A 15446-nucleotide genomic window follows, 5' to 3' on the forward strand; every position below is an offset into this window, starting at 1 on the left:
ATACTGGGCTCTTTTACACACCTCCAGGTGAGAAATGAGTATTGCTTCCAAGATTTTATACAGATTGCTAGTACAAAAGCAGTATCTGCCAGTAGCATCGTAGAAGATTATTCTGAAACATGAATAAACCAAGGAGATGCAAATTGTGCAGTACTAGCTTTTAAGCTTTTATTAGGCTTTTCATAAGCATGGGAGTCTTCAACTAAGGTTACCCCCAAGCCTCCAACTTTTGCACTCTGCCCCACAGTCCGTGTCCCAAAATTTGGTGGTGTTTCGCATTAAAGAATTACAGTGCAATCAGCTGTGCCTCAGGAATCTGATCTGGAAGTAATTGAGATGTCTGTATAGCACAGAGTGCTTTGATTGCTGATCCCCAGCTATGTTCTTTTCTCTCAGAGCCCTGAGTCTTAGTCTGTTTCAGCAGGAATAACCCTGGAAAAGACAAGTCTAATACCCTCCACATTAAAATAAGACTTCTCTCATTAATTGTTTACAGGGTGTACATTAGTGCTTTATACCCAGCTCAGCAGTGATGGATGCTGAAGGAAGAAATAGGCTGATTTTGTCTTAAAGTACTGCATCTTCTCCTGCTCTGCTCTCCAGAAGTCTGGGAGCAGCTGGCAGGCTCACCCAGTGAGGAAGGACCATGAGGTTTCCCTTTTGAGGTTCCACTTTGTATTCCAGAGAATAATCTCTGTTCCCCTTGCAGTTAAAGAAACATTAAGGCTTGAGATCATCAAGTGGGTGTGAAAGATACCAGCATATCCAGCTGGATTAAAGGGGTTTACAGCACTCTTCTTTTTTCTGATGATTTAAGCAGTTTTCATTATCATGTTGCTTGAAAGTAGTTAACTGTGCTGCACGTAGTTCATCTGGTTCCGGGGAAAGGAAACCTAATGATTTCTTTTCTTGGAAATGAGCTGATCTTAATTATAATTAGTGTTCGAAGTACTAAAAAGTGACACTTGATTTCCAAACTCTAGTCAGATAGGTCAGCTATGCAGAAATGAAAACACTGGCACAAACTCACAGGGCGTTGAATTTCAGAAAACAGCGGAGAACAGACTCCTATAGGGTTTCTAGTTTTCTAACCACAGTTACCCTACAAAGGCACTGTTTCAAAAAACAGAGCTGGGTTGTGCGGTTTGTACTCACATATTGGGTTCTGTGTTTGGAAAGAAATGTCTAGAAGGTTCCAGAACTTGTGATTGTCTGCGGAAAAGGGAGGGTCCTTTGAGTCATAGGAAGGCAATGCCTAGCAGGACAAAAGGTACTTTTGCCCCTGTTGATATCTAGTCTGCATAAAGATAAAAACCATTCCTGGCCATTTCTTTGAGTAAAAGCAAGAATATGATGTCTCTTCCAGCTTGAAAAACTTTTTTCAATAGTTAGTCAGACAGTGTTGAGGCTTCAGTTTCTCTGGGAGGGGATCTCTCATCTGTTGATCTGCTTGATGCTGAGCTGGCCCTTGCCTGTTGCAAGTGCCTGATGGTGCTCTGCTGTTGTGCCACTCAGGTTCCTTGGTGGCAGCCATTCTTGCCACCGACGACGACTCGGGCGTCAACGGGGAGATCACGTACACCATAAGCGAGGATGATGAGGAGGGAATCTTCTTCCTGAATCCCGTCACCGGGGTCTTCAACCTCACGCGGGCCCTGGACTACGAAGCCCAGCAGTATTACATCCTCACCGTCCGTGCTGAGGATGGGGGAGGCCAGTCCACGGCCATCAGGGTGTACTTCAACATCCTGGACGTCAACGACAACCCACCCATGTTTGGCATGGCCTCCTACAGCACTTCCCTGATGGAGAACCTGCCCCCAGGGTCCGCCATCCTCAACTTCAGCGTCACCGACGCCGATGACGGTAGGAGTTCCCTGACATTCTGTGCCTGTGCTCCTAAATCTGTGCTTCACCTCACCTTCACCTCAGTGTTACAAGACTTACTCGAAAAAGGGCTACCCATAAGTTGCTGCTCTCATGTGCTTAAATTCACATTTGAATTAGACCTCAGTCTGCCAAGCTTTTTTTCTGAAAGTTTGTTGTGAATTCTGAAGAGGGTTGTGGTAATATCAGATGTTATCTGCAGTGATCTTAAATGCACTATAACTTTTAAGTCTGTCGGGAAGTCTATCATACACATTGTTGATATTGGAGGTTAAAAAACACATTGGAAGAGATCTTGGGAAAATTTCCCATTGAAATAAGCTTTAATATTGAGATTATTTATGGGATCTAGTGGGTGTTAATGTGTTGAGTGTAAAAGGTACAATTTTTATAGCTTGCTTAACCATTTTGCCATACAGTTTGTGCCCAAACAAGAAGAATTATAGAATGTGACCTTAAAATGCATAAACAACATTCCATCATGTACCGCATTTTCTGAAGTGTCCACAGACATTACCCTGTGTAACTTAATGCAAAACTCCTCACAACTCACAGTGACTTTACAGGTGAAGGTTATTTTTGTGACATGTTGAGCAACCCTGTCTCCTCTCGACTTGACAGGGGCTCAGTGGAGCCCATGGAAGTGTCTCTCACTGAAATGTGCTTCGAGGACAAAGCACCTATGTGCTTCAGGGAATCCCTCTTTGTGTACCTAAATTGACTGAACCTATCAAGGTTGCTCAGCAAAGCAGTTTTTCCTCAGGAAATGCTGAGTTGTTGGACTCCAAGATTTTTGTGGGGAGATAAATTTTACGCTGATGGATGGAACTTTCCATGGTAAAAATTTTGTAACTGGTTTTGAGATCGAGCTGAGGAAGGGAGAAGAGATTCCATACGATAAGCCAACAAATGAGAAGTCATAACTTTCTGGTACTGATTGTTTTTGCATGAATTTCTCTTTCACCACACTTGTTAAGGCTTTTATTTTACATAAACTAAGCAAGTTGGAGGAGGAGCTTGCTTTTGTATCATGCATACCTGGGGAAGGGATTGTTCCTCCAGACTTGTAGATAAATGGGTTTGTGTCTATCTCCTCTTTCATGTCTTATTTTCCTTTCAGGACTACAGCACTTGGTTTCAAACCTTTTTGGAAGTGAATTTCACTTTGCCATTACAAGTCTGTTTTCCTTTTCTCTTGCACCTCATACATTAATTTCCATCTGTGCACAGTGGATGGGAGCGATACCATAGCACTGACATATCAGCTCACATTCATCACACACTCAGCTATCAAGCAGGCAAATGAGTACTTGAGGAGCAATGCAACGAGAAGTCAGATATCTTGCCTTTTATATTTTCTGGCACGCTTGCTTTTCTAGCAGGCTGGATTTAAAATTAATAGGGCAGAAATATCATTCCAAGAGCATGCCAGGTTGAGTTCTCCCATAGGACTGTAACTTAAGCAAATGTTATGATCGATTGTTGTTTCTGTTTCAAGCCCAAACTTGTTATCTTGTGTTGTCTTATATTCATCTAGAGCACAGAAATAGCTAGTGCTAGTATTATACTCTTCTCCATGTGCTCACAGATAATGCACTCAATACAAATATAATTTTGTTGATTATTTATGTTACATGATCCTATAGTTTGAAAGAGCTCTGAAAAGACCTTGTTTTATAATGAGGTGTGGCTGTTGTTTTAGGATAAACACTGGTAAAAGACAGAAACATGGCGATAGTGAAAATGCTTCCATTTTCATTTTCTTGTTCAGCATGCTCCTTGGGAAACAGCAGCTGTTTATCTCAGCTTGGACTATTTCATATACAGGTCCATAGCAAATATCAGCTACAGCTCTTGGATATTTAATTATATATACTCAAAACTCAGTTACCGTAAACTGATTAATTTTGAAACTCAGATTTTATTTTTTTAACAAAGAATTAACAGGAAAAATCTCAGATGCATGTTTGTCAGTTTGTTAAAATTTTGGTTAGGTATTCCTCCAGGCAAAGCTGGTGTAATTTCCCAGCTGAATTCTACAGGTATTTATAGAATGGCAGGGGGGAAGCAGTTTTGTTGGGTTTTTTTTTTTTTTTTAGTCATATTAGTAAATAAATAAAAACAGAAACAAAACCCTTTAGAAGAACGTTATCATGAAATTGGTGACTCCATGTCTGTCCTTTTAGAGTTTTATCAGATGAACCCTCAGATTAAATAAACCTAAGGTTCAGCAAAGAGGATGTCCCTACATTCTCCCTAAGAAAAGCCCAGCTCCAAGCCTTGGAAGGGGGGATGGACGAGGTGCACAATGCCAGCTTGGCATGCTGTGTTTAAAATAGAGAATAGTTCATTAAGTGCCCTTCCTGGCTCCACTGATATTTAGGCAATTCTTCTGTTTCATAGTTGAATTTATATAAGCATTAGCAGCATGGAGACCTGTGAGAATACAGGACAAAGAATGAAATGTTCATGGAGGTGAGATAAGGAATAACAAACCAAGTTTTTCTTAGGAATAAGCACCACAGAAAACACTGGAGGGGAGAGGGGGAAATAGAGTATTTTTTAAAGTTATTTTCTTTTGCAGGGCCCAAGCCCTTCCCATCTCCAAAAAAGTACTTTACTGAAGTCAAGGCTTTCATACATATAATTGGTCATTTGAAAATACAACTGAACAAACAGCAGAGTAGCATTAAACTCTCACCATCCTTCACTTGATCAAAGTAATGAAGAAACACTAATATCTGGCAGATAAATGTAATAATTTCTTTAATTGCATTCAAATATTTTGTCTTTCATGTTTGATTCTATTCATTTTATAATTTGACTCCTACAGGAAAAAAGAGAGAGAGAAAGATGCCAATTTATGAGTAGCCACTGGGGGAAAGACTCAAAAAACTACATTTCTCAAGTCTGACCATAATAAACAGCAGAGATTAATCTAATGTAGGGATAATTTTATTATCAAAGCAATTCACTCAGAGAGAAAAGAGCTTTGGAGTAAAAATGACAAAATGCACAGCAATCAGTGAAGTGGGCAGCTTTCTTTGCATGAACAAGCTAGTTTGAGAGGTAAATTAGTAGCTAATGATTGGTTAATTTACTAATCCTAAACACAGTCTTGAATACGCAAAGCAACAGCAGTTTTTGAAATTAATTAAAATAGGGGTAAGATAGATGGAGGAGAGAACTTTCTCCATTTGGATGTTCCCAATAATTAGTTGTTTAGAGTGAACTGTAGAATTGACACAGTAGTCCACATTTTTTTCCCACAAAGAATATTTAAGGATATTTCACAGCCCTGTCCCAGGTTCAGGATGCATTTCCCTTACTGGAATGATAAATCTCTCCCCTGACCATAATTGCTGGTTATGTTTTGATCATGAGATGAGTGAGGGCTGTTCATTTGATATTTTGGAATACCATGCCATATATGGGAAGCATACCTTTCCCCAGTATTCACTCTTGGCTTGCTCCAGTTAGGCTTGGGAGTTTCTGCTTGTGGCTTTTTTTAATTGAGTGGAAAAATTCATGAAATAATTACATTAATAATAACGTTGCTTAGTTGAACTGGGAAGAACGGAGGAAACCAGATGTTCAGTGAGCAGAGAACAACTGAGTCTTGGTTTCTGAAGGAAAACCCTTCAAATCCTTTATCCCTAACCTTTGTAGATGGGGAAAAATTATTTGTGGTGCCACCGTGGAGCTCCTGCTGAATGAAAAGCAGAGATGAACCCCTGCCAATTGTTCCCTCTGTGGCCTCTTCAATGAACATCCTCCCTCTCTCTTTCATGTATGTTATCTTGTCAGAAAATAATAATTTCAAGGCTTCTGCTGCACTGTGAAACTTTGGCTGAAATTAGCAGATGGATTCAAAAAATGGTGGTGAGGAGGTTGAACACTCAACATGGTTGTACAGTCCTTATTTCTGCGGGAAAATGAAGGAAAATTTCCTGTGGAAATGAGGCCAGAAATATTGATACTTAGAGGGTACCCGTGGGATGAAATCATTTTATCTACCTTTCTTCTCCCTCCCCAACCAGGTCCCAACTCTCAGCTGTCCTTCAGCATCGCCTCTGGGGACAGCGCGGGGCAGTTCGGCATCGACAGCCGCGGGGTGCTGAGCATCCGGCAGCCCCTGGATCGGGAGAGCCAGTCCTTCTACAGCCTCGTGGTGCAAGTCCACGACATGGCCCCCCTGCCAGCCTCCAGGTACACCAGCACAGCCCAAGTGTCCATCATCCTGCTGGACGTGAACGACAGCCCTCCGAGCTTCATCTCGCCCAGGCTGACCTACGTGCCGGAGAACACGCCCATAGACACGGTGGTGTTCAGAGCGCAGGCCACGGACCCCGACAGCGGCCCCAACAGCTACATCGAGTACAGCCTGCTCCCGCCTCCAGGAAACAAGTTCAGCATTGGCACCATTGATGGGGAGGTGAGGCTCACCGGGGAGCTCGACAGAGAAGCCGTGGCCAACTACACCTTGACCGTGGTAGCCACAGACAAGGGCCAGCCGTCGCTTTCTTCGTCTGCGGATGTGGTGGTCGTCGTCCTGGACATTAATGACAACAGCCCAGTCTTTGCCCAGAAGCTTTACAAAGTGGAGGTGGCGGAAAATACCTTGACAGGGACGGATTTAATCCAGGTGTTGGCTACTGATGGAGATGAGGGGACAAACGGGCAGGTCCGCTACGCCATCGTGGGCGGGGATGCCAGCAATGAGTTTCGGATCGATTCTGTGACGGGGGTGATCACTGTGGCCAAGCCTTTGGACAGAGAGAAGAAGCCCTCCTACACACTGACTGTTCAGTCATCTGACCGTGGGAGCAGCCCCAGGACTGATACCACGACAGTCAGTATTGTCCTGAAGGATGTCAATGATTTCATCCCCACGTTTGAGCTTTCCCCCTACTCTGTGAATGTCCCTGAGAATTTGGAGACTCTCCCAAAAGTTATCCTTCAGGTGGGTACATACATTTATTCAGCAATAAATATGTGTCTCTGACCATTACTGGCATGCCTACATGGTATTAATACACCGTGTCCTTCCTTCAAAACTAAAAAGGGGCAAAACAGTGCAGAAGTTGCCTCTTGGCTTTAATTGGATTTGCAGTCTTTGTTGTCTTGTTTTCCTTTTTGTGTGTATGGGTGGGTTTTTTGTTACCAAAAGTTAATATTATTCTTTGGAGTTCTGTTTGTGTTTTCCCTGCCTATCCTCACACCTCCCCTGGGACTTTAAGAGTCTGCTCTATCCTCTCATCTCATTCTCAACTTCCATGCAACAAATCTCTCAATCTCGTTGTTGCCTATATGGGATGATGCTGTGTGCCAAATATTGAGAGAGCGATAAATGGAATCTGACAGCAGGACATGCAGTGCTTGCTCTCATACACAGCTTAGCTTACACCAGGTTTTCACTGAGCCCCAACACAGTCTTACTGTATTTACACTTGAGAAAAATAAATAATCAACTATTTAGTATTTTCACACTATGCTTTTAAATCCACCACCACGGTGTTAAGTATTTTTGTTTCCAATTACAGCTGATTTATACTTGTAGCATTTGCATTAATGCAACCCGTTAATTTGGATTATTATCACAGAGAACGCTTCCTCTATCCCAATATAATGTTACAGTCTTTGATTCCTGTTCTGCATGCATTGCTTGTGTAGGTCGTGGCAAGGGATGACGACCAGGGGCTGAACAGCAAGCTGACCTACGTGCTGGTGGCTGGCAACGAGGAGGGGGCCTTCACCCTGTCGGGCAGCGGAGAGCTGCGCCTGGAGCGCAGCCTGGACCGGGAGGCCAAGGAGCAGTACCTGCTGCTGGTCACAGCTGCTGACGCAGGTGAGGCACGCAGAGCTCCTCTGCTGCTGAGCTCCCGTGGGAAACATCGCGTTCTGGGCAGAAAATAAATGGTTTTGTGGTGGTCTGAAACTTGGTGGGTGGAGGTCGGGTAGCTGTGTTGAATGGGGATCTCCGTGGGGAGAGCTGGGCTTGCCTGATGTCAAAGGGAATTTGGTTTCTGGGAATCAGAATTTTATTCCTAGGTCCAGTTGTTTGCTGTTGGTAATGCTCACTACAAATTTAGGTAGGTGGATTTTTGCCCTGCAGTAATAAGTGGTCCTACCTAGGTAATGAGAACTTCATGCATTCAGACTGCAAATAACCTATTTAAACAGCAATAGGACACTGTATAATGTTGGCATCACAAATGTGCAGAGGTCACATCAGTGGGCAGAAAACAGCTATGGACTACTCAGTTAACCTTACTGAAATCTTAGCCCTGAAAAGAAATAAGAATTTGCATTTCAATATTCTGCTTTGCTCAGCATCCAGTCATATCTTTGCACCACAATACCAAATGTATTCCAAGCTCTTTCATTTAAAACAGGATGTGAAGTCTTGTTATGAAGATTAATTGCACTTTCATTTGAGGTGTCCAAGCCCAAAATTTTGGTTTCAGATTTTGGTATGAGTATTATTAACAAAGACATCCTGCATCATACTTTGGACTGATCTCTGGTCTCCCATGGTTTGATGGATTTAATTTACTGCAGAACTTGTTCCTGATTTCTAGCAGTAAAAATAGAAGCAGAGCTGACTTGTTGACAAGTGAATACAGTTTTGTTTTCTGCCATGCTGTGTGCAGTATCCTGTGCCAGTGACAACAGCTATGGCTTGTATTTTCCTATTGCAGCAGTGCTCAGGTATTCCACTCTCTGAGCACAGCTGAAGCTGAAAAACACAATTTTAAGGCTTGAGGTATCATTTGTCTTGTACTTTGGCTAGAGGTAACTGTGAGCTTTATGGTTTTTACACTGGCATTCTATTACTCTGTAGCCTCAAACTGCTCACTTGTGACTTGGACTTGCTTGGGCTTGGATGTCCTTATGTTCCTTCAGAAGCCGAGGCTGGATTTGTCTTGATGTCTCTTTGGTGTCTCAGTCCAAGCTGACAGAAGTCAGTGAGGGCTGGACAGAGCAAAACATCCAAAGACTGAACTGATAAAAGTGGTGTTGTGCAGCCAACAATTATTGATTGTCCTTCTTGGAAGAGGGAGAGGAGCAGAACTCAGCTGTACCCCACGCCTAGCATGGTGTGTAACCAAGAGTTTGACTAGAGCACAGGCTTTACCTGGCCTCTGGTTCCTAAAAACCCCGCACAATCCAGGAGATTTTACCCACAGTTGAATCCAGCAATCCCAAATGAAAATACTTACCTGTGTTGGGAGATCTCTGAGTTTCAGGTAATCCAGGGAGACGTTATACGTGAACTGTGCATGGTACCTTTTCCATAAGTGGCTGACAAGAACAGCAGCATGTTTTATGAGTTCCTGCATTTAAACATGTAAATATCGCACTGATTAAACACTTTGAAACTTCCTTTTTAAATTTGCTATGTTCTTGTAAAGCTAACTCACAAGTTCCCATGCCCTCCTGCCAGTGTTAAAATGTTCTAGCAAGTGTGTTCAGCAGCAGCTGTTCAGTAGTAACTTCAAGCTAAATGTAACTGTTCTGCTGTGCTTCAGTTTGCAACCTGACTAATCCACAGCTGGTGTCATTTGGGATAATTTTCAGCCAGGCTGGTGAATAACATTAGCTGTCATCTTCTGGTTGCACTGAGGACTTGTTCTGAATTCATACCAGCAAAGAATACATTGCAAACTATGCTAGTCATGATGTATCTAAATCACAGGAAAGTGGAAGTCTTCAGTAGAAATCAGTGGCAAAACTTAGCTTGATTTCATGCAAGTGGGATGGGAACCATAGGCACAGTAGATATCCAGGTGTTACCACACTGGCTGCTGCTAGTCAGTGCTTGTTTCATTAAATGATGTATTTCCTGCCACACTAGCAAAAAGGTGGGAATGACACAATCTTGAAATGGATAATACAAGCATTTGGAGTATTTATGTTCTTGAGCAGCTGCTAAATGTTTATAAAAGAAACTCTCACAGGCATGTCCAGCTCTTTGCCTAACATAACCATTTCTACTGAGTCTCTTAGTTTGTGTTTGTTTGACAATTCCTAGTAAAAAGGACTTTGCATACAGACCATTCATGCAGAAATACTCATGCAAAACAGGTAGGGAAGCAGTGCCTCACAAAGTGTTGTAAAAAGCAGACTTGTCTGAAATTGTCCACATCCATATTATATTTTAAAATGAGTCAAGGAAAAGGTATTATCCTTTGCACTTTGAGGTTGGCTTTCATTAGCTGTAACAAACAGTCTTTTGAGTAGTCTTTAGCAGCCCACAGAAGAGTCTTGCCATATATGGTGCATCTAATTTAAGGTTTGGGGTTTTTTTTAAAGATAAAAATCATGGTACACATCCAGATACAGTTAACTCAGGAAAAGTCCATCAAGAGCAAAATACTGTCTGTCCAGCCCTCTTCCCATTTTTCTTTGCATCTGCATCTCAATTTTTATAGGTTGCACTGACTGGTTTAAAACATTCAGAGATTATATCCTGCTCCTAAAGAAGTCTATGCCAACTCTTCCTGTTCTTTCCAGGAAGCAGACACAATACATACTTAGAAGCACCCTTAGACATAAGAACTAATGGAATCCCAATTTAGTTTTGGCTGTCTTCCTGGTCTCCTTATCCATAATCAAGGATTTCTTGATTTTCTTGTGTTTATTTTCACTTCATCAAGTTGTGACTGTGGATTCTTGCTGTGTTACCTTAGCCTGTGTAAGGGAAGCTGCTGGAAGAAGGATGACTTGTAATTTTTCATTATTTTTATCTCGAGGTGTCCATCCTATGCACCTTTATAGATTTACAGCATGTTTTGGCAGCAGGTACGCTGAGTATAACAGCAAGGGAAGGATTAGGACATGGTAAAGTGTGGAGCCAGCGGGGCTGCATAGGATACAGTGCCTGAGCCCTCAGGGATCTCTGTGCTCTTCCACTGCACACAGGAGTGCTCTCCCAGAGCAGATCTTAGCCCTGGACATGTAAGACTTGTGAGTTATGAAGAGCTGAGCTGCTCATAAGCACTGGGGACAGGTCAGGTGGGGGACCACCAGTGGGACCATGCCCCAGCAGTGGAATTCTGGGCAGTTGTTGAAGAAGTGCTTTCCCAAGCAAGGGCTTCCCTCAGGCCCAGAGAAGTCAGTCATGATCTATGCACTGTCCTGGCTCTGGCCCAGCTATTCTTTGGCCTTGGCTGCTAATCCTCCACCCGCTCCTCAGGGTGCATCATGGGTTGGTGGTGAGTCTTCCCTGCGTGCTCGGGGAGGGAAAGGATGGACAGAAGGACTTCTGGCGCTCGGCTCAGTGATTTGTGTCTGTGCAGCCTGCCTTGTGCCCAGTTTCCACAAGGCAGGCTGCACAAAGGGCTTTGATTCCTACCTTGGTTTATCATCACTCTTCCCTCACTTCTGCACTTGCACCGGCTGGGCGCTGGATACTCTGCCACCGCTCTAGGCAGGGGGGATTTGTGAGGACACGCAGAGCATCCATCACTGGGAACATTCAGCATCTTCCAGAGCGGTACACCTGTGGCTTTGGTCGAGAAAGAGAACATAATTCAACCCCAAAGCTCAGCCATCCCAACTGAGAGACCCTCTTGCAGCTCAAGCTGTAAGACCAGAGTGCATGAATTATAAATACAGCGACAGGCCAAGTGATGGACTATGGAAGAACAGGATAGTGTTTAGATTGCAGATGCTGCCCCAGAATGTCTGCTAACATAAACGCCAAGAAACCTACACACAACTATTTGAACGTGTCTTCACGGCTCTGCTTCTACCACATAAATCTGATCTGCTTTGCTGTACCTTTCTTCATGGCAAAATGGTTGGGAAAAGAGACTTTCTGCCTTTTTTTTTTCCACCCCATCTGGTGGGGATGCGGCACTAGGTAAACATTCAACTCTGGCAGCATGACAAGAACTGGTGCAGCTGCTTTTATCATCCATGTCTTTAACTTTTTGAGCAATTTTCTGGACAAATGTTAGCATTCCAACAGTCCTCCTCCCTTTATTTATTGATTGCAGGGATGTGGAGTAGCACATCTGGAAACCTGCTCACTGCCAAGGACTACTGTTTAAATAAACTGCAGCCACCATCTCTTGATTAGGTCGGTCAGAATGGCACATTGCCATAATAAAACCAAAATCAAATCATGATGTTTCTAATTAGAAGCTGTGTTCCTGTGATTTGGGTTGTTTTTAATTTCATTTGCTTAAATAACCTATTTACTGATTTCGATAAATAGTCCTGAAAGAAATGAATGGGTGAACTGGTTATTATATTTAGTTAGCTGTTCTTTCTGTACATCCCTGGCCTGGATGAAAAACAACCATATGTTTTTTCTTTAGGAAATGTTGGTCCCCAACTTATGCATTCTTTCCTTCAAGAATGCAGGAGGGAGACCAAGCAGAGAGGTTATATCCTTCTCAGGAATTCTCTTCTGAGCTTGGCTTTTGGTTCCCTTCAATCCTAAAATCAAATGAAAGATGACAGTGCAGTTGTGTCGGTTTTTTAACACATTTCAAGATATTTTCCAACAACAAAAAGGACAGCTGTATTTTCTAGTAATGTTTAGAAAGTCTTAAGACTCAGCATTGTGTGAGATTTAACTGGCTAGACTTAAAGACATTTGTACTCATCCTGTTTCCTTAGCAGACACTGTATTTCTACCTAACACAGGACCTGCAGTGTGAAAAGACATTGCCTGAAAAAATGAATATTACTTTTGCAACAAATTTAGCTATTTTAAAGTTTTGGTGCTGTCAAAACAAACAAGCACTTATTTCAGCTGGAGATGGTCTGTTTGCCAGGTTTTATGTGCAATGTCTGAAAACACCCATTGCTGAGGCTTTGGTGAGCTAAATGAAGCTGATGTCTGCTCACCTTGGTGCTCAGCAGTTGACAGAAGGATTGCTCTCTGCTGTGGCCTTGTTTTATGGCACAGCTGTTTCAAAATGAATTTTGGGTTCTGTCCCAGCTCCATTTATTTCCTTGTATTCATGGAAGCTCTTCCTTGTGTCAATGCTGTCTGCTCTAGCCTAGTTTTAGTGGTTTTCTCTTTCACTTTGGCTTTATTATTTTTGCTCTTTTAATACTGATACTAAAACTGTTGATGCAGTAGTTCTGCCTGATTTTTAAATTTATTTCTAAATGGCACCTTGGGAGAACTGAGATGGTGACACTCATCAGTGAGTTCATGTTGTCTTACCATCCTCTAAAATCAGGAGACAAGAGAATTGAGAGTGGCATTTTGTGGTTGTGGCACTCTAATAGCGGGGTCTTGCCCTATCACAGAGCCTAGAAACTGTTAGCACTCTTTGACATTTTCCCTGCAAGACAAAAGCTCCAAAAGCTATTTAGGAAGAGTGCTTGTGGCAGAGTCAGACCAACATCCCCTGAGGAGTTATTGTCAGGGAAGAGAACATGTCAGTGGCTGTGGGATGTGACATGTTTCCTCCCCAAAGGAGGTGAGGGCTTTAGCCCATCCCCTCAGAGAATCACCCCCAAGGTGCACAATACAGCCCCTGAATGGCATTTGAGGCATTTAGTCCTCTTTTTGGGCTTAAGACTCCATTATTGGATCACTGTTTTCTAAATAGTCCAGCAAGAGTCTCTGGGCTAAATCCAAGTATATAAGTTCCTCTGGGGTGGGGTGCAGGAGAAACTTATATTCAGGCTGGCAATGGGCTCAGGCTGGCCAGCTCAAGCTGAAATATCTGTGAAAACAATGAAAGATTTTCAGTCTGATTAAAATAATGCATAGCACTTCATTTTCAAACCAACTCAAACTAGTTTTGGGGAGAAAAAAAACAGGTATAGCTCTTAAAAAATCCAGGTTAGTTTATTTAAACTGGAAAACAAGCTAGAATATAATGTTGACTATTTTAAAATTTTCAAGTTAGAATTGTCTGGTCTTCAGTTTGCAAGCTGTTGCACTTCCTCCCTTACCTCTTCATTCATCCACCTTGCTCTGATTAGTTTGGAACTTCTACATCAAACATAATTTTCAATTGTTCTACTGCTTACATCACTTGCCTGTGAAATTCTATTTCATATCTGCTAATGAGATCTCTGAATGTAATCTGTTTTGCAGAAGAGTACTTGGAGTAGTTGTTAAGCAGTTTATCAGCCTTTGAGAAATACTAAGATTTTTCCAGCCTTGGTGATCTTAAACAGTTTTTTAAATTAAACATTACACCTTTTAAATTGTAAGTCTGCTAGTTCAATCTTCAAATACAAAGCTACAATTTCAGGAAGCCTTAATTGCAAGGATAAAACAAGTAAAACATGCGCATATGGCCTGAACACTTAGCCTGCTGGTTAATCTTCTCTATTTATACAGTGTGTTTTTAAAGAGTAATTCAAAATTGTGCATTGCAGGAATTTCGCTGTGGGATATTCAGGAGTCACAAGCTGTCAAAAATTACCTTAGTCAGCAGCTCCTGCAGGAGCCAGCTTTTCTGTTTTTTCTGTTTACAGCAATAACTTATAACAAGGAGGAGTAATTTGGTGGTTTTAAGCAAGTTTGTTTTTTTAATGGCTCTGCCTTTCTCACTGAGTTGCAGTTCCACTTTCTTTCAATCTCACTTCTGCCACGGAGGCCTTGGGTGGGACACATGGCCATGCCCACTCTTCCAGCACCTCTTGCTTTTTGCAGGCACAGGGAGATCATAAAACGATTTGGGCTGGAAGGGACCTTAAATCTCATTGAATGCAACCTGCTGCCATAGTCAGGGGCGCCTTCCATTAAACCAGCTCACTCCAAGCCCCATCCAAACTGGCCTGGGACACTTCCAGGGATGGGGCAGCCACAGCTTCCCTGTGCCAGGGCCCTGCCACCCTCACAGGGAACTATTTCTTCCTTGCACCCTTACAACCTGTCATGTGCCACGATTTTTATGACCATTAAGTTCAGAATTTTCCTTAGTTGTTCTTATTTTGAAACATTTGGTAAAGGCAACTTCTTGCTCTGGAAAAAAATGCATTTCTGGCTAAGAAACGTGCAGTATGTACGTGTGAGATTGTTGAACATCTTGAAGCTGTGCTAAATATATATTATACTTTATTGCATGAGTGTTTTTTCTCAGTCTGTGTCTGTGTTCCTGTCGGCCTGTAACAGTGCTCCAGCTTTTTTTTTTTTTTTTTAACCTCTCTGGGTTAACAGCTGCAGGAAACTGCTCCTGATCAGAGGAAGAAAACAGGGATAGGGAAATGTGTATATACACCAGAGGCTTTAAAATTGCCTCTCTGTGTGCCTGCAATTCCTGTTCTTTCAACAGCATATTACATTTTTTGCAATGTGAAGTTGCCCCTGTCCTGAAGCTCCAAAGCTTAATGAATTCATAGGGCGCAGTCAGTCAGGAATTTTGGAACCCATATTTAAAACTCATGTGGATAGGACCAGATGAGAGATCCCATTGTGTATCACTGTTTTGGGACAGAGTTTTCTTTTGCACTCTCAGAACAGGTGTGAGTTTCTGTGTTCATGCACATGCACCAGCCTAAGTGTGGCTGGATGTGTTGTTGCTTGAACAAGGTTGGGCTCTGGTCTAGTCAATAATTTATTATTTTGTTTTCAC

The 15446-nt window shown here is 42.4% G+C and overlaps 1 protein-coding gene across 1 annotated transcript in view; it reads left to right on the top strand.

Annotated features, from left to right (window-relative positions):
- FAT4 (FAT atypical cadherin 4) overlaps positions 1 to 15446 on the top strand; it is a 132356-nt gene that overhangs the window by 75192 nt on the left and 41718 nt on the right. The window contains exons 4-6 of the mRNA XM_054633494.2: positions 1516 to 1866; positions 5928 to 6850; positions 7561 to 7735. Of these exons, the coding sequence (XP_054489469.2) occupies positions 1516 to 1866; positions 5928 to 6850; positions 7561 to 7735 (1449 nt within the window). The remainder of the gene's footprint in view (positions 1 to 1515; positions 1867 to 5927; positions 6851 to 7560; positions 7736 to 15446) is intronic.

Source organism: Agelaius phoeniceus, chromosome 4 (genome assembly GCF_051311805.1).
Source record: "Agelaius phoeniceus isolate bAgePho1 chromosome 4, bAgePho1.hap1, whole genome shotgun sequence".
NCBI lineage: Eukaryota > Metazoa > Chordata > Aves > Passeriformes > Icteridae > Agelaius > Agelaius phoeniceus.